The sequence below is a fragment of the Strigops habroptila genome, chromosome 8 (assembly GCF_004027225.2).
Source record: "Strigops habroptila isolate Jane chromosome 8, bStrHab1.2.pri, whole genome shotgun sequence".
NCBI classification, from domain to species: domain Eukaryota; kingdom Metazoa; phylum Chordata; class Aves; order Psittaciformes; family Psittacidae; genus Strigops; species Strigops habroptila.
In genome coordinates this window covers 3,449,499-3,466,922 of record NC_044284.2, presented here as the reverse complement: position 1 = coordinate 3,466,922, position 17,424 = coordinate 3,449,499, and the positions used below count along the sequence as shown (strand labels likewise).

General features: G+C 42.1%; 1 protein-coding gene across 1 annotated transcript in view; it reads left to right on the top strand.

Annotated features, from left to right (window-relative positions):
* Positions 1 to 17,424, top strand: part of LOC115611913 — a 505,339-nt gene that overhangs the window by 449,286 nt on the left and 38,629 nt on the right. Inside the window, exons 10-11 of the mRNA XM_030495581.1 lie at positions 15,550 to 15,689; positions 16,809 to 17,028. Coding sequence (XP_030351441.1) covers positions 15,550 to 15,689; positions 16,809 to 17,028 — 360 coding nt within the window. The remainder of the gene's footprint in view (positions 1 to 15,549; positions 15,690 to 16,808; positions 17,029 to 17,424) is intronic.

Genomic DNA, 17,424 nt, shown 5'->3' with positions numbered 1-17,424 from the left:
GAGAGAGGGGGAACCAGGAACGAGGGAGGAGGGCCAGGGCAGTGCTCAATGGGAACAGGGCATGGGAGCCGCAGGAGGAGGGAGCCCGGCTGCCAAGTGGGCATAGCAGAGCGCAGGCGAAGGAAAACTCACCCTCCAAACCCTTCCACAGCCGTGTTGGCTTCCCTGCTCTCATCTGTAAGACCTGTGTTGCAGCTCCTGTTCTGCCCTGCCTGCCTGTGTGCCCTCAGGGATCTCAAGCCACGAAGGAGAACTCCTAGGGCACTGAATAACATCCCTACCATGCCTCCTGCTCCTCCCCAGCACAGTGGACTGAGTAGAAGAGCCAGAACACTCAATGTGTTTGCTCTGGGCAATTTAAATTAGACCCTTGTTATGTTATTTAAGGCATGTTTTTGTATTTTATCCACTGTCTGAATCTCCGATGCTGAAATATTCGCACAGCTCTTCATTCTTTGGGGAGTAAGACACGGGTTTGCCCCAGTGGCACAGTGATAGCTTGTGATCTGCCAGCCTCCCGCTGTCCACTGTCATTGCAGCTCACAGTCACCGAGTGGCCCGAGGAATAGCTGGCACTCAAGGACCCCCCTTCAGTGCCCATAACTCTGAAACTACATGACATCTTAACCTTTATGAAATTTCTTCAAGACAGCATTTAAAAACACCCAAATCTTTCCTGACCTTTACATTTTAGTAGAGGGGGTTTTGTTTGGTTATTTTTTTTTTTTAAATTGATGTTCCTACATTTTTTCCTTCAGCTGTGGCATTTTTAAACTAGTTCAAGAGGAGCTTTGCTTTGCCTTTCCCATCCTGGTTGAGCCCAATCATTAATCATAAAGGGAAAGCACCCCAGACTCAAACCTGACTTTGTAATGTCTTTATGTTTGTGACATTTTATCTCTCTCAGCCAGTGGGAAGTTCTTATCCTTTTAATTTGCAATCTGTTAGGTTTCAATTTGACTCTAGATGCTGACTTCCTTTGTAGCCTCCCATCCCCATTCTCACCCCTGTTTCACCATGCTGTGGCTTGGTGATCGTGTATCAGGTGTACAGATCATTCAGAGAGTCTCCCAAGGGGATCAGTGATCGCTACCCTGGATCATCAGGAAGCTGACTCTTTTTGGTACATGAGAAATTAACGTATCTTCAACAGAAAACCAATGGTGCAATTTGACAGTAAGGCTGCCTAAATCTGGAATGAATCTGTTGAGTACTTCAGGAAAGCTGACGGTGTAAAGCTAACACAAGAGAGGAATCAGGCGTGGCATCTTTACACAAAACTGAGAATATTTGTAAAGAAAACCTGGAAACTTGAAAGGAAGCATTCCTGCTCTTTTTAGTGTAAATAGAAACTATGTATCCCGCAGCGTGCAGCATTCTGCTATAAGACCCGGCTTTTTACAAAGGGAAGACTTTCCCCATTCATGTATAGTCTTTACCTAGTATAATCTCATCAAATCCTCCATGATAACAGGCAATTGGAACATTGAAGGCTCAGAGTCTAAATACTCTCTAGTGGTGCTGCTGGATTTGTTGGTATAGTCTGGTTCTCTTGCAAGCAGAGTACAACACCGCCACAGCTTTGTAGGCACAAAGATGAGTTGTGCTAAGCCTATGTAAGTCTCTGCTCTTTAGCCCAAAAAACTGAAGGTCAGTTCAAAGCTGCTTGTTGAGGGAAACTAATCCTGCAAACAGTACATTCGCTGGCCATTATTTCCAAATCCAAACTATCTTATAGTCATGAAATGGAAAGTTTATGGGGAAAACAAATGCTGCATTTATTACTGTGATGCAACATTCATAAAATATATTTCATTGGGGGGGAGTTTACACAGGGGGTAATGAGATTTTTCCTTTATACATTATTTATAACTGCTTAATCCAGGTGCTGTAGGTTATTTTTTTATCCCTCAGTTTCACAGCTACAAAACACTTCAGTATTTCTAATTTATTTCTGCTTACAATACAGATGTTCTCAATTGTGTCTCTAACTACATTTCAACTGTTATGATGGCTTTTATTTGTTTGTGTCACTGTACACTTAGAGGTTGAATGTGCAGTACACAATAGTCAGGTTCCAAGCAGCCTGTAAAAAGCCTCTGGTGATTTAGTTACCAACAAATTAAACTATGCCTAACGGTAATATCTTTATCATTAGTGGTTTTAATCTCCAGATGATTTCCCTGCAGTTTATATTGCTCTGTGCATGGGCTCTTATATCTTCACATAAAGGTTTCATCCTTTTAAACAGCATTTTTCAAGATGACCATTTGGAAACAACATTTGGAGGAACATTTGGGTTGCATCCTCTAACTAAATTTCCAAGCTGTTGGTAACGGACTAAAGAAAATGTGGTCTGCACTGAATACTAAAGAGCTGCAAATGTAAGAGCCTTGAAGGTTATGTGTAAATATTGACATTTTTATTTTATTTAGCATACAAAAATGAACTTGCAATGTTGCTTATCTGATCATACAGCAATGACCGCATCTGCATCATCTGAGATCTATTCCTCACACTTCTGACTTTCATAGATGTTCCAGAGTTTTCCCATTGAGGATGTTATTGATGTCCCTGATTAGGCAACAGATATCTGGGGATTGAGTGTCCATATAGGAACATGTCAACCAAGAGGCAACAAATGGAAGCAGAGTTAAAAAAAAATCCTTTCATCTTCAAAGGCCATGTTATATGTGCAGATATGGGTCCCAATAAAACCATTAAGGTCCTTTCCTGAGACGTGTAATGGGACTTTAGGGCATTCAGCAGCCAGCAAAACAAGGTCTTTGGTTCATCCTAGAGGAAGCACAGAAAAATAACTGTAACATTACATATACCACAGCTGTTCTTTGCACTTAGCCATACTGCCCTTTCCCCTTGAGTGTGCAACTGTTGTTATTTCTTTTTTAACCAGAGGTTTCTATTTTTACAGAAATATATTTACATGCTTTTTTTTTTTTTCCCTAAAACACTGAAAAAGAGTCCAATGTGCAGGTCATAAAGCTTGCAGTTCTTCAGGGCTATTGTTTATACTAAATGCATTTGTATGTTAAGTACGAAGATGGTCACTGCAGAGTTTGTAGTTCCAAGGCATGAAACATGAGGGCTCCACAGCATTCCCCTTAAACTGAATCAGAAAGACATGAGATCTTGGCTGTTCATGATACAGATCTGGGTAACTGCTTCATGAATGGAACCACAGCCACCAAAAATCCCCAGTAATGAGTCGAGAACACATGAGTTCTCTCCGTGGGCAGCCTAACCTGAACACCAGCATGATCAGGAATTTGTCTAAAGTATCTGCTTCCCCTTTTTAATACTCGGAGTTCCTGCAGGAAAGCCTGGCATGCTGTTTGCATCAGCTGCCTGCCTCTTGTGCTCCTCTGAGGGTGTCGTGGAGCTTATTCTTTTTTCTTTATTTCCACATGTGAGCAAAGGATTTAATAAATTGCAGAATCATAAATTTCATCGAGGGAGAGGGAGGAAGAACAGTAACTTCCTTGTGCTACATGGAGACTGTGTAATTTGCATGAATATTGCCTGTCTCTTCAGCAGATAAGGTAATTAAGAAGTGACCAGAGTGGCTCTTGTTTGATCATCCTCCTTGTTCTTGTATAAACTGCATCGAATATGCTCTTCCTTTTACTTGCTTGCCAAAGAGTTTCTGACTCTCGCCCTTGGCCACGGTGGTGGGTCTTGCCAAGAGGTGCAGCGCTCTGCCTACAGACCTACTTTGCCCAAATTAGAGAATATGTCCCTGATTCGCTTTCCTTGAAGAAAGCCAGGCATCAGTGTGCTCAGGCCAGCATGTTTTTGGCAGCTCATGCAAAGTATGGAGAACACATGGAATTTGTCCTTTTTAATTTATTCTTCTCTGCCCTGCAATAGAGTAACAGCCTTATCCTGTATTAGTCAAAGCCGCTAAGAAAGCGCGCTCTGTGCTTCCAGAATAGTCCCGCAGTGGCACTGTAGCACTGTGGAAATAAGAGACAAGAGGCATATGCAAATGATGAAGTATGCTTCTGAAAGGGATGAACCCATTTCCCTCGCCAGCACAACATGACTAAGGGCGATCTTGTGGTGGCTGGTGGATACGTGTGGCTGTATCCGGTTTATGGCTTCTAGCTGGGCTCGTGGAAAGGCTGCATTGCAGAACCGACAGGACTGTGTCCCATGCCAGCCAGCCAAGGGACAGTGGTGGATTATTAACCTCGATGATCATCTAGTCAAATGGGCTGAGAACATTAATTCCTCCTGCTTCTCCATTTGGGGGGTAAAGGGGAGTGGAGAGTGGAAAATTCTGCAAGGACCAAGGAAAGGCTTTGAAAGGAGCAATAAGGACTCAAGCTTTTGGAAGAATCAGCAGCTTTGGACACGAGAGAGGATCAGGACAGAATGCTTTATAGCAGAAAGATTCCACTTAATGGTGGGACTAAGTAAGGTCAAAGAAAGCTGATGTGATGGGGGAGAGGCTCAACAATTAAGAGGAGAACTCTGAATTGTAGGCAGAAAGGATGGACATCTTAGAGAAACCTGACGTTACCCAAAATGTTTCTGTGAATTTAGAAAATGAGAGTAGAATTTATTTCGTTTGTGTTGACCTGTGTGTCTTTGTGCTATGTAAGAGTAATTTTGGGAGGGGGGGCTGAGTGCTGCTGAGCTGCATACTATCATATTGCAGAAGAGATAGCAAGCAACGATCCTCCACCCAGTAAATATGCCAGAAGGGCCTCGAGCAGAAACAGTGCTGCTGCCTATCTATATCTAATAGAATCTTAAAAAGTCACTTGATTTACTGTGACCTCCTTTTGGGGCTTGCATTTCAAGAAATACAGTCCAGCTGGAGAAGAGATCAAAAATAATAATCAGAGCTCTAAAAAAAGAATTGATCTGTGAGGAAAGATTGAATGATCCAGGGGTTTCTAACCTAAACAAGAGGAGTCTTAAAGAAGATAATGTAGGTTTTCAACTACATGAGAAACACAACTCCAAAGAAAAGGAGAATAATCCTTTCTTATGTTCCTGGGGGAACATAAGTACCAATAGGCTTCAGTTGCAGTAAGGAAGATGTCAGTTAATCATTGAGAAATACTTGGTATTCTGCTAGGAGTCTGGTGGCATAGTGCAGTAGTTAGGGAAGGGGTAGAGTCTTTGTCACTGGACATCTTTATGAATAAGCTAAACAACATCCGAAAGTAATGACAAAGACATAGTAGGGTCTGCATTAACCTTGTGAGCCTGGCCAACAACAGGCTGGGCACTGAAACTCTGTGAGCGCCTAGCGAGTATAGTCTAGCAAGGGACAAATGGATTTGGGTCACTTTTGTAGCTGGGACTGTAGGATGAGGTAGGAGGCGGTAAATCCCTTGTGCATTTTGACAATGGGAATCTCCCTCAACTTTGAAAGCAGATTTTTGTCAACTCAAAACACTTTTCCCTTGCCAAACCCATACACTACCTTCATCTTATCAAGAGGAAGCTCAGCCAACTGGCTTTCATCCATGTCTTATCTCTGCCAGACACAAGGAAGCTGTAACATATGGCTTCAATGAAAAGGAGACGTAGAGCTTGGTGTCATCAGGATATTGATGACATTGTAGCCTATGCCATTTCACAATATGCTCTAGTGGTTTCAGATGGGTTTTGAATAAGAAGGGTGACAGCAGTGAACCCTTTGGTACTCTTAAGTTGCAAGGCTGGGAAAGAAGAATCATTTATCCGTGCTTCTGGGATCTTCTTGACAGAGATTATCAGAATACTTCAAAGGCTTTCTTCTTCCTCGTCAGCCATTTTGCCACAGCAGCAATGTGTAACGGCAAACAGGAAGCAGACATCATGTCTGGACTCTGGTCTGACTCAGATGCAGTGTCAAAGCACAGGGAGAATTAGCAATATTAAGTTAAAATAACATATTAAAGAATGTATGTGTATGTATGTAGGTCTGTATGGAGTCGTGTAACTGTGTCATGACAGAAATTTCTCACCTTTCCTGTACAATTGCTAACCTCGCTAATCAGAATGTATAATCTGACTATTAACCAGAAGAGTAAATGTATATGTAGTTTAGGGATTTTAGTCCTGAGAGCTGAAGAGTGAGAACATTCAGCACAGCTGATCATCTGCAGAGATCTCACAACAAGACCTGCCCTAATAGATTAGGGGAACAAACAGGTACTTGCTTAGTTGGTTTAGTCATCCAGTGGAAGTAACAGGTGAAGTGATGTAACCCCAGTGTGAAAAAGGGAGGGTAGAACCCATTGGTAAAGATGCAGGATGGGGGAGAAGATACAAAATCTCACTTCAATATTAACAATTACTCTGTAGGCAGACGTGTCTTCCCCCCCCCCCCAGGCTTACATCCATCTGGAACTCCAACCTGCACTGTGCCAAACAAGATTTAGCTTAAATGCCCAGCCATTTATTTGGAATATATTGTTGGTATACATCTTTGGTTGGTATACAGATTTGCTCATAGTGATTTATATGGTATCTAGTCTTGAAAAGCCTTTGCTGCTTATTTCAAAACCTTATCATTGGTTTGTTCAGGTTTTGCATTCTTTCTTTCCTGTCATCAGTGATGAGAAAACCACATTGAAATGACTATATGTGCCTGTCACGTGCCTCAGCTGTAATAATAGAAGTAAAATAAGCACTCCAGAATCTGGTTAGCTCACCTTCTTCAGCCATTTCAACATAACTGTGGCGAGGGTGTCCTGGGGGCCCCACATGCACCACTGGAAGACTTTTCAAAGCAGAGCTCTATTAGTACATCCATCTGACCTTCCTCCCTTCCCTGCTGTGGTATTTGGTGGGTGAGACAGAAACCATTCCCGTGAAACGTTCCAGCCTGAGGAATGGTGCATCTTACACCAAAAACACCAGGGCTGACAGGTGCCTAAGCAGAGGAGGAGCTGGATGAGTGAAGCGTTCTTGGCCCACCACTACCATCCCACCAGCGTTACAAAGAGAAAGGGGCTTCTATGTACAGGAATTGATGTAGGGTAGAGTGAAGCAAATTAGTGAAATCCATCTTGTTTTCTCATAACACAAATGCCAGCTGAGCTGGAGTGATGCTGGGCAGTAGATTGCAATGAAAACACACAGCTTGTGACGAGCTGACACGAGCTGGCCTGAGCATAAATAGCTTAGAAGCATCAGTGGGTGAAGGCAAAGTTTTTGCTTTTGTTTTTTAAAGAGACATATTTGCTATGCTTTGCTTTTCAGAATACAACACATTGTGTTAATGCCAGCAACTATATTTATAACACCTTACACTTCCCATGTGTCGATTTGCCATCCTTATATATGTATGTTCTCATTTTTCGGAGCTATGGACCCATTACAGTTATCATTAGAACTTTGTGACGAAGGAGATTAGACTTTCTGAGCATGACTAACTCTTTTCCCAAGATGTCCTGGCTACAGTGCAGTGACTGTGCTGACATTTGCACAGGCAGGCAGATGGTGCCTGGGACATGCCTGGTTGCAGTGCAGACCTGAAGATCCTACTTGAGGAAACCAAACCACTGTGTTTTAGCCTGATTTATAAGGAAACTGCTTCTCTGCAAACGTAGCCTGTGTTATGCTTTCTGCTGGATGTAATGGAAAAAAAATGGTTAGCCGTAGGAAAACAAGCCTACACTTAAACCCATGTTTTGGCCAAAGGCCATAATGATTTATATCAGCTATCTCTGTGTATTTATTCCATACCAACTAAAACTATTTAAACTCCTTGGGAAATATTGAAGAGGGCAAACATCCACAAGCCTGATTGACTATGGGATGTTATAAAATATATCACAATTGATAAATTGTGCTTGAAAACCATGCAGTGTAAGAACCAAACCTGAAATGGTGTAACTGGGAAATGGTCTTCTAGAGATGGAATCTGGATTTTGATTTCTCCTCAGAGTCAATTGTAAATGTGCAATAGTTCCCTCACTGTCAGGAGAGAGATTTTGGTATTGAGGTACTTGTGGGAGTCAGTTGATGTTGTTGGGTGCACTGAGAAACACAGTCCTTCAGATAAAAGGAGGGGGAGGGTAGTCATGCTATGCTTTGAAGTACTTGGGAAATCCAGTTGTTTCCTAATTCCAATTCTGAGAATGAATTACATGATTTTCTACAGATAACTGGCTAATGTCCACTAACTGCTGAGAAAACCTTTATGTCCTGCTTTGTGATTGACAGCTAAATAATTAGAGTAGTTTTCAGCAGGGGGAGTTGTCAAGGTCAGGCCTGCTGCATCTAGGTGCCAGGGCCCTTGGCATACTCTTTGTAGCTCTGCTGCTGACTTCCTGCTATGGACTTTGTGTTTAACTTCCATTATTTCCCTTTTACCTATTTGGGAAAATCTCATTGATGTAGCATTGGTTTAGAAGTGGCTTTTCATGGATACAGCTAGTGGAATTTCTGCACGTGAAATGCTACTCCAGGAGTCCTCTGATAAGCCATACAGACTAGAAACGTAAGGGCATAAGTGGGTAAGATGGCAAATTTTACCATGATTTGAAACTGTCTTATGCATATAATGCTCTTTTATCTTCAGTCCGGAGCATTACAGAGGCCTTCAGCAAATACAGCTCTCTCTTTTAAGCACCAGCATCCTGACAGTTTTAACATTCTTGCTCTGCTCTGCACTCATGTAGTTCTGGAAGAGCTCCATGGACTTCAAGGGTCAAGGCAATACTGCAATGACATCGAATTAGAATTCTTTAGCAAGAAGGTTTGGTGATGTAGCAAAGCCAGTGGACCCAGATGTCCAGTGGCAGTGATTTTACTTCTTGGGCTTATATGGGAGCTGAACATGGCCAAAGACTGACTATACTTACGTCAAGATGCGTATATAAAGAGCACTTGAATCAATTACCAGTTTGCCTGTAGATTTCTGAAGTTTAGATCTCCAGATAGGGTACATGTAAACTTCTTTGAGGTATAAAGGTAGCTGAAGCAGGGTGGGTTCAATGAGTTGGGTGTAGCAGCTGGGAGCAGAGCACTGGGTTAAAAGGAATGTGCTGGTTTGTGTGATCAGGCCAGAAAAGCTTTCTCAATGTTGCCCTGTGCTGCAGAGACGCATCTCGTAATCAAGGAATGAATGTCCAAGTCTTCCAGCACACACTTCTATAATGAAACACCTGACAGGTAGGATTGCCATGCCTGCAACCAGGCTTTCTTGTTCTATGGCTTTGTGGGATCAGCAAGTATCTGTATGATGCCTGGGGAGCAAATTCTGGGCTGCTGCAGCTCCTCCATTGCAGGTTGCTCTTGTTCAGGGCTGCAGAGGAGTCCCAGCTCTTTCCAGTTCTGGAAGCAATGACTAGGAACTGCCCTAAGCCTCACCTCATCACGTGTCACTGCACTGGAGTGTGCCAAGAGGTAAAGTAAGCAACATCGAGGGCATCTGGAAAGAGGGGAGACAGGAGGAACTCAATTTGGCAGATGCTGGAGCACAGCAGGTTTTCAGCAGTTTATTTTGGAAGTAATTGTTTGCTAAATAACCATGCTTTAACTGCAGTGGAGTGTCTCCAGCTTCAGTAATATCTTATTATTATTATTAAAGATAAAAGTGTATAAGAGTCCGAGGAGCATGGTGGTACTCCTAGCTAAGATTCATTGTTCATTAACCATTCGGACACTGTGTGATTTTTAGGAGAGCTGGGCTTTTAAGTGTTTTTTCCTAATTCTTGTCATTCTCAAACATACCCATTTTAATTCCTACGATGGTAAACTGCAGGAAGAAGAGTAGGGTTATCTGCTTTGAGCACAGGCTGCCTCCATCACACTGGTGCATAATCAAAGAAAATAGAATCACAACTCTGTGAATTTGAGGCCCATCCTGCAGTCGTGTCTGTTCATCCACTGCTCACGTGAACGGGTGAGGCCTCGGGTTTTGCTTGGATAACAAGTGCCATCCTGTAATAACAAAGAGGAAATTTATGCTAGGATTTAGAGCAGCTGGTTTTATTAAATCTAATAGGCCAGCTGTAACCTTAGTATCAGACAGGAATGATTCTCCTGAAATGACTGAAGCTGTACCAGTCTTATATTTCAGGACTGAGATCAGAACCAGATCCAGTGTGCTAAAAAATAAAGCAGTTCTGTCACTTGCTGGTAGTGAGGAGTCAGTTACCCGGATCTCAAACCTCCCTGTGTTCAAGCTGAATTAGCACACTATAAATATGTTACATGGACTTCATGGGATCCTCTTCTAAATACGCTCCATAGTGTTTACTAATAAGGCAGCTTGTCCTCTAAGAGTGATAGATGTTTCTGCACTAGCGTTTTGTTCCATTTCTCTTAAAACCATTTCAAGTTCCAGGAAGAATTTTGATCTTTTTTTGTCTTCCAAAACTATTAGAAATATTTGCAAGTTCAGGGTCATGCTGTCTGTAACCACATACCTTTAAATCCAAATATTTGAGGTGGGATTTATGGGAGGGAGGAGTTAAGTTTACAGCATTGGTTTCCCAAACGGAGGTACAAAGGTGCTGGGAGGGAGAAGTGGAAAAGCAAATGATTAATTCTGCTTCCAACATTGTACTCTGCGTACAGAGGAAAGGAGGAGGGGAAAGTATGAATGGAAGAGTTCATTGCGGAGAGAGGCACAGGGCAGAGTCTTTTGCAAAGTGCTGCTTTACCAAACTTTAAAAGGTAAATGCACTTATTTGTAGGCAGTAGACTAAGTTGTATTGTTTGGCAGGAGCTGGCTCCTGCTTATACTTGGCTTCATAATGTTTACAGCATTCTCCTTAAAGCTACCAGTTTAGCAGGGGAAGGCAAGGGAAAGGAGAAATCCCTGTTCTAAGTAGTGCTAGCTCAGAAATCCCTATGCCTTGTGTGAAAATGCTGTGCACTTCTTGCTTACTAAATGACTTAGGTTAATATAAGGGTGCTCAGTGTTCTAACGTTAAATGCCAAAGGAGCAATACCTGAAAGGTCTGAGAGTGAAGCATCAGACTACACAGTTTCCTATTTACTACAGATGGTATATTTAGTAACTAATCATCCAACCTAAAAATCTAAAATAGTGTTTGACAAAAAGGTCAAGTGTTTAATGTTAGGACTAGGAGAACCATAAAACTCTATAAGGAGAATGCTCCGTGGAACAGCCAGCCAAATGCAGCTCCCAGCTCTGTCGCTGCATCTCTCAGTCCCTCCTTCCCTTCTATAAAGATGTCACAGCCTCTTAAGCTCAAACGATTCCATACGTTCCTGCTTCTGGGGGATGTAACTCTACAGAAAGCTCAGTTCCCGGTTGCCAGACCAAACAGCTCTGTCTCTGCAAGTTTCCTCCCTTGAAATCTTCTAGAGCTTTTCAAAACGTGTCCTTGTTTATGGAGTGAACAGAAGTTCCCAAGAGGATGTGAAGGACTCTGTATTTTATGGAAATCTCATTAGAATGCAATGGAAGAGACTCTTTAAATTAAATAATTGCTTTATAAAACTTAGCAGACTTTATGTTCCAGGTCTGTTAGCCAAATGGAGCTGAGCCAGAGGGGCGAGAGGGAGTGAACCGAACTGAAAGCTGGGGTAAACGGGCCCAACTTTCACACTGTTTTTGAACTTGACTAATACATGCAGGGGTTAGAAGTAGCCACAGTGTGCTGGTGACGTGTAGAGCATCCTGGGCAGCTTCAGCCATCTTTCAGAACCTCATTTTCCCTGCAAAACGTAAAACCGAAACACAGGAGCAGCAAGTGAGACTAAATGCTGTACTTGGATCCAGACTGCAGGACACACATATCTGATTTTATTGTTAATACTGTCCTCCCTTGGCTCCTGTCTCTCTGATACCGTTCCCACGCTCTGTTCTTCATTACTCCCTTCATGACTGTTGGCAGGTTATGTTTTCTATCATCCTGTTTGCCTGCTGAGACCTCAGCATTTTACTTCTGACCGTGGGATCTCACCTCCGTTGTAGCTGTTTGAATTAACGTGCCCCTTTACTGCATCTTCTGGCTGAGGAAATGGCAAGAAGTGCTGTCATGGCCAGCAGAACAAGCAGATGATCCACACTGTAACTCATTGCTGTGGTGTTTTCTGTAAACCCACATGGTTAATAGCAGATTCCTCTCTTTGGAAAACACCTTTTGTTTGGGTTTGTTGGGGGTTTTTTGTTCAGTTTAGGATCAGCAAATACATCCTACAAGAACGGGGGTATTTGGAAGCAAAAATGAGACACACCTATTCATTCTCATGAAAGCATTATCACGGGAAGCCTTCTTACAACAACAGAGTGAGAACAAGTTAAATATTTTGTTTCAAAGGGATTATCCCTACCCAGCAGGGAACAGCTGGCATAAAGCGTTGATCCACCTCCCATCACAAACAGGAGCCAAACTCCCGTCGATTTCATTGGTACAGAATCAAGCCCTTATTAAGCCCATGACCAGCTTTGCACAACTCCTGTCCCTGTCTGCTTCCCTTACACATAGGCCTGACCCTGGAGAGCCCAAGCTGAGGGAGGCTGTAGTAAGACTGAAAGCAGTTTAAATGAGTAAAATAGTATAATGGCTTTTCCCCAAATACATTGTGGAGTACATCTCAAACAGCCCCACTAACTTCAGTCTAAGCCATCTGTCTGGACAGCCAAAGGACGAGCAGCAAGATGTATCCAGGATCTCGACTCACTAAAATGAGCCAGTTCCTTCTTTTTCTGTGGATTAGTATGGTTCCTCTCTAGGTTGTGTTTCATTCCTGTGTTGAGCCACTTGAAAAGGACTGTTTTCTCATGGTGTTTTCAAATTTTGTGTACAGTTACATTGCAGTATATGTAGTAAAAGAGCACCAGTTACTGAGGTGTGTTGGAAAACATCACTCCCAGATCTAAGAGCAGCCACAGACTTCTTATTCTCTTTCCAGAACATTCACATCAAGACATACATGTATGCAGAACTGCTAAGAGAACATACATGAACCAGAAAAAACCCTAGACATTAGTTAGGATCCTAATCTCTGACCTGGACAGGCTTCCTGTCACCAACATCCCGTCCTATCATGGTTATGTTGTTGGAATGCATTTCTGCTAAATGGCAGACCAGGCTGAAACTATTAGTTCCTAGGAAGGGGAAAAATGTAATAATAAGTGATTGGGTTATTAAAAGCCGTGTTGTATGTGACAGTGAGAAAACTGGGGTTGTACCCTCATATGTCATCTAAAAGTTAGTACTATGAACAAGATGTTTTCATATCCTTTCTAATACTTCGAGATAGATCAACATTTATCATAGCTATCTTCATTTTACTCAGTTAATAATGAATGATCAGTGAAACATTTTGGAATTGGAAAAGCTGGATGATTCATATAACCTCTGCTCCGAAAGGTTTTCAGAGTTTAAAATGTACAAAGAGAAGTAAAAGTAGCTCTATCTGTTGCACAGTGTGTAAAAGCCAAGAAATTACATAGGAGAGCTGAGAAGTGTTAATTGAATAACACGGTTTGTGAGATGGTCATACAGGTTTGATTCTTTGATGATCAGATTGAGTTTCATTGTTCAGCATTTGCATGAGTTCTCAAACAATGAAACTCTTTTCACTGTAAGGCATCCTTTTATGATAGTGGTGTGACTGTGTGAGTGTGGTATAACTGCCATTTTTAACTCGTGGGGAAGGCGCTGTGTAAAAAGCTGTGTTTCTTCTTCTTTATTAGAACTGATAGAAGATCCAAGATGTGAAAAAGAGTCCCAAGTCTTGCTCAACTCTTTATGGTTAACAAGGAATCCGGAAACTTTGCATAGCATTCCTGTTACGCACACACCTCTGATAAGTCTGCACTAAGGATAAAGGGCCAAACTCTGCTGAAATAAACCCCACAATTTCTTTGGTGTCTGTTGAGCTTCCACTTCCTGGTTCAGCAGAGACCTTGGTTACTAAAAGCTGAAGTACAGAGACATATCTTTACCCCTCCAAATTGTATAGTCAGTGTTTGGAGACCTTTTTTATCTTTGTGCCAGTGCACAATAAGTAGTATGATATGACGCATGCATGACTTCTTCATAAAGCTTCAACTTTCAAAGCCTGTGAGTGGAGAATTAAGTGTCCCAACCATTCTGTGATTCAGGTAGATTATTCTATTATAATAATAGTGATTGTCATTCCTATTGCATCATTTTCACAAGTGTAAGGCTCATGGTTGTGAAAGACTGGACATGCTGGACCGTTGTTCTGGATCAGTATTGCAGTCCCTGTGCTTTTGTATTGTTAGAGCTACTTCTTTTGAACTTTATGGACAAAGATCCGTTTTTCTGACTACAGGACAAGCCAAACAACAAGAAGAATTGAAGAATTTTATCTCCCATTGCCTGTGAGACGTCTTCCAGCCCAAGCCCATTCCATGGCCTCTCCCAGGGATGCACTGTCTGCATGTCATGCCACCATTCTTCGTTTCTGCAGTGCTTCTGTGGCTTTTCTTCCCACCCAGCTCTGGTGGTCTCTTAGTGCAGTACTTAGATAGGCTTCTCTCATGGTTCAAGTGTCTCATCAGGCTGGCCTTGCCTTGCTGTGTGCAGTGACATGTGCTGCACTTTGCTTTGAAGGAGGAGTATCTTCACAGAGGAGTTGAGTTGATCTTTCCCAGCTAGCTTAACTGAAGGGCAGTGACTACAACCACCAGCTCTGACAACATTTCAGCCCTCCAGTCCTAACTCTGTTCTCTGTCAAAATTATTCCCATAACTCCCTTCCATCATAAAAAAGCAAGCCTGAAAGCAAAGAGGAATAAACATAGAGTGGTTTACGAGTGTATACTAGGAATAATTAAACTTTTAGTAAGAGGCTTCTGTCATTTCTCTATTTTTACTCACCGTGAGGAGGACAGCATGTCTCATCTCTGTGGAGTCACATAAATGACTTGATTAAAGGGCATGTTTTAGAGCTGAATCTGAGCGTTTGGAATTTCCTTGCTGTTTTCTTAAGGTATTTGTATAATAGGAAAAAAGAGGGGGAGAAAAAGCCCTGTGCTTAACTCCTCTTGTTATGATGTAGATACATTTTCCACACATTTGCAAATAGAGTAAAGAACAAGAGTTCTTCAGCTATTTAAAGTCTTTGAAAGAAGAAAGGCAGTTTAGATTACCAGCAGCCTACAATGTGCGTGGCACAAAAATGTCACTTTTAATGGCAAAGTTCAGGATAAAACTGTGTCAGCTAATTTAATCATTTACCATGAAATACCAGTTATCTTAATCTTCCATGCAGTCCTTAAGTCTGCTGCATATTTTTGTGTAATTGAATCCTGACCCTAAAAGGGAGGAAGCAAGGAATTTGCTTTTTAGTGAATAGTTAGGCTCAAAATGTTCCTGTTTATAAATTGTATTTGTGGCATTGTCAGATGTTTTAATACTGAGCAGCTAATATTTCTGATGAGTCTATTTTTTCTCTGTTTCGTATTTGTTTTCCATGCTGCAGCAGTCAGAGTAGTGTTCAGTTTCTATGGAACTTAACTGAGTTCTCTAGAAAAAGTGCAAATATTGTTCCCAGAGAACTTAAGACAAATAAATTAGTATCTAACCCAGATGACACATTTTATTCGTGTGGTTTGCTTCCCATCTAGATACCTGATGTATTACTTCAGCAGCAAATTCAACAAGGCCAAGATGTCTTCATTTTCCTTCAGAGCAAGAGCTGTAGGAGCAGTGTGATGGAAGTATTGGTCTTCTGTGGCCAGCCGGAGAGAACCCATCAACAGCTGTGGTGAGCAGAGCAGACATGGGGAGACAGGAGGCAGCTGAAGCCAAAGAGGACCCACGCCTGGAGCTGTGTGTGTGTGATTGGAGCAGAGAGAGGCCAGGACCCAAGGAAATCCCAGCAGCAAGGGAAAAAAACAGATTGACTCTCAGTGACTCATTTAGCTCCTGGATTGGACAGATCTCTCCCCTGCTGGCAATTTGGCTGAGCATCAATGGACAGATACCAGGATGAATAGCTAAAAATAATTAGGGGTTGGGAATCTGCAAAACTGCTAGCCATCCAGTTCTTTACTGTGCAATGTGAGGCACAAAAAAGAAATTACATTTAGGTTATTAAATATTAAGTCAGTGGATTTACCTCCATTTGGTCCAGAACAGGAAACTGGCTAAAATTCAACATTTATATCATTGTGTTGATGGTCTGTTTATCACTGAACAAGTGAGTGCCTTTTGGCAGGTCAAACTCTTTGACACGTGGGGCAAATGTGCGCTTAATTTCTCCCAAACAGAAGAATTAATGTAATAATAATTAACGCAGATGAGAACAGAATGAAAATCAAGTAGAGTCTAGAGGTCAGTTTAATGCCAGGCGTCTCACATTCTGGGGGTTCTGGGGCCAGACTTTTTCCTCTGGAAGGGAGGGAGAGTTTTGCCATGGGCACTGGATGGGAGCTGGAGTGGGCCTTGAATGCAGAGGCAGGATTCCCTGTACTTTCTGTGTAATGCTCAAAACCAGAAGCAACAGGCTCATTTAGTATCAGTAAAGGTCAGTTAAAATTATAGAGACATCCTTCGGAGCAAATCCTCTGCCTTGTATTTGCATATTTATGAATTAGAGATTACGACAGGCTATTTCATTTATTAGAGCAGCACCGCTATAGTTAATAGTCTGTCAGTATTTCCATTATAAACCCCGTTTTTCAGTGGTTTAATATCTCAGCCATTTAAAATCACATCAGGAAGCAAGCTGGTCTTACGCTGTTGGCCAGGTGCAATTTTTTGGTTCACATTATTTTCAGTAATGAAATAACTGTTCATCATATATGCAAATAAGCCACAGCATTTCTGCTGGGGGGGGGCATAGCAAAGTGCCGAAGTTCATTGTGGCTTTGTTTTCCTTTAGGAAAGTAAGGGAAAAGAGGGATTTAACCAGTCATGTCAACTGGGGCTTCATGTTTGAAGAACAGCTTCTCAAGCAACTGCTCTCAGAAGAAAAACTGATCTTCAATGTGAAATCAGGTTGCTGTGTGCTCGCCAGTGGTGACAAAGGTATACTCGTGAGGATGGATCCCCTGTCCCTCAGAAATTTCTTCTCTGCCAGAGTCATGGGAGAAGCACACCAGGTAAGAAAGCAGTGAAAAGAAAAGAATAGCCTTTAGAAGTAACAGAAACCCCCATTACAAATTCAAAACCCTGGCCTCTCTTTGTCTTCCAGATGCAGAGAAGTGCAGTACTATACTGACTTTATTGCTGGTATTTGGGGTAGAGAAAAGGGGTTGCTGAGGTTTTGGGGTGGCAGCAGTTGTGTCCTTGAACCTGAACAGTTTTGTTTACATCAGCAGTCTCACATCCTGCTCCTTCCAAACAGCCTGAATTTGCTTTCATAGAGGTGTTGGTTCACTGAGAAAAATAACTGCTTGTCAGGGGCAAATGTTTAGACTAAAATGCCAATTTTTAACTTACCAGGGCAGCAAAAAGTTACCCTTCAGTAAAGAAGCTGGTCTTGCACTATAACCTCT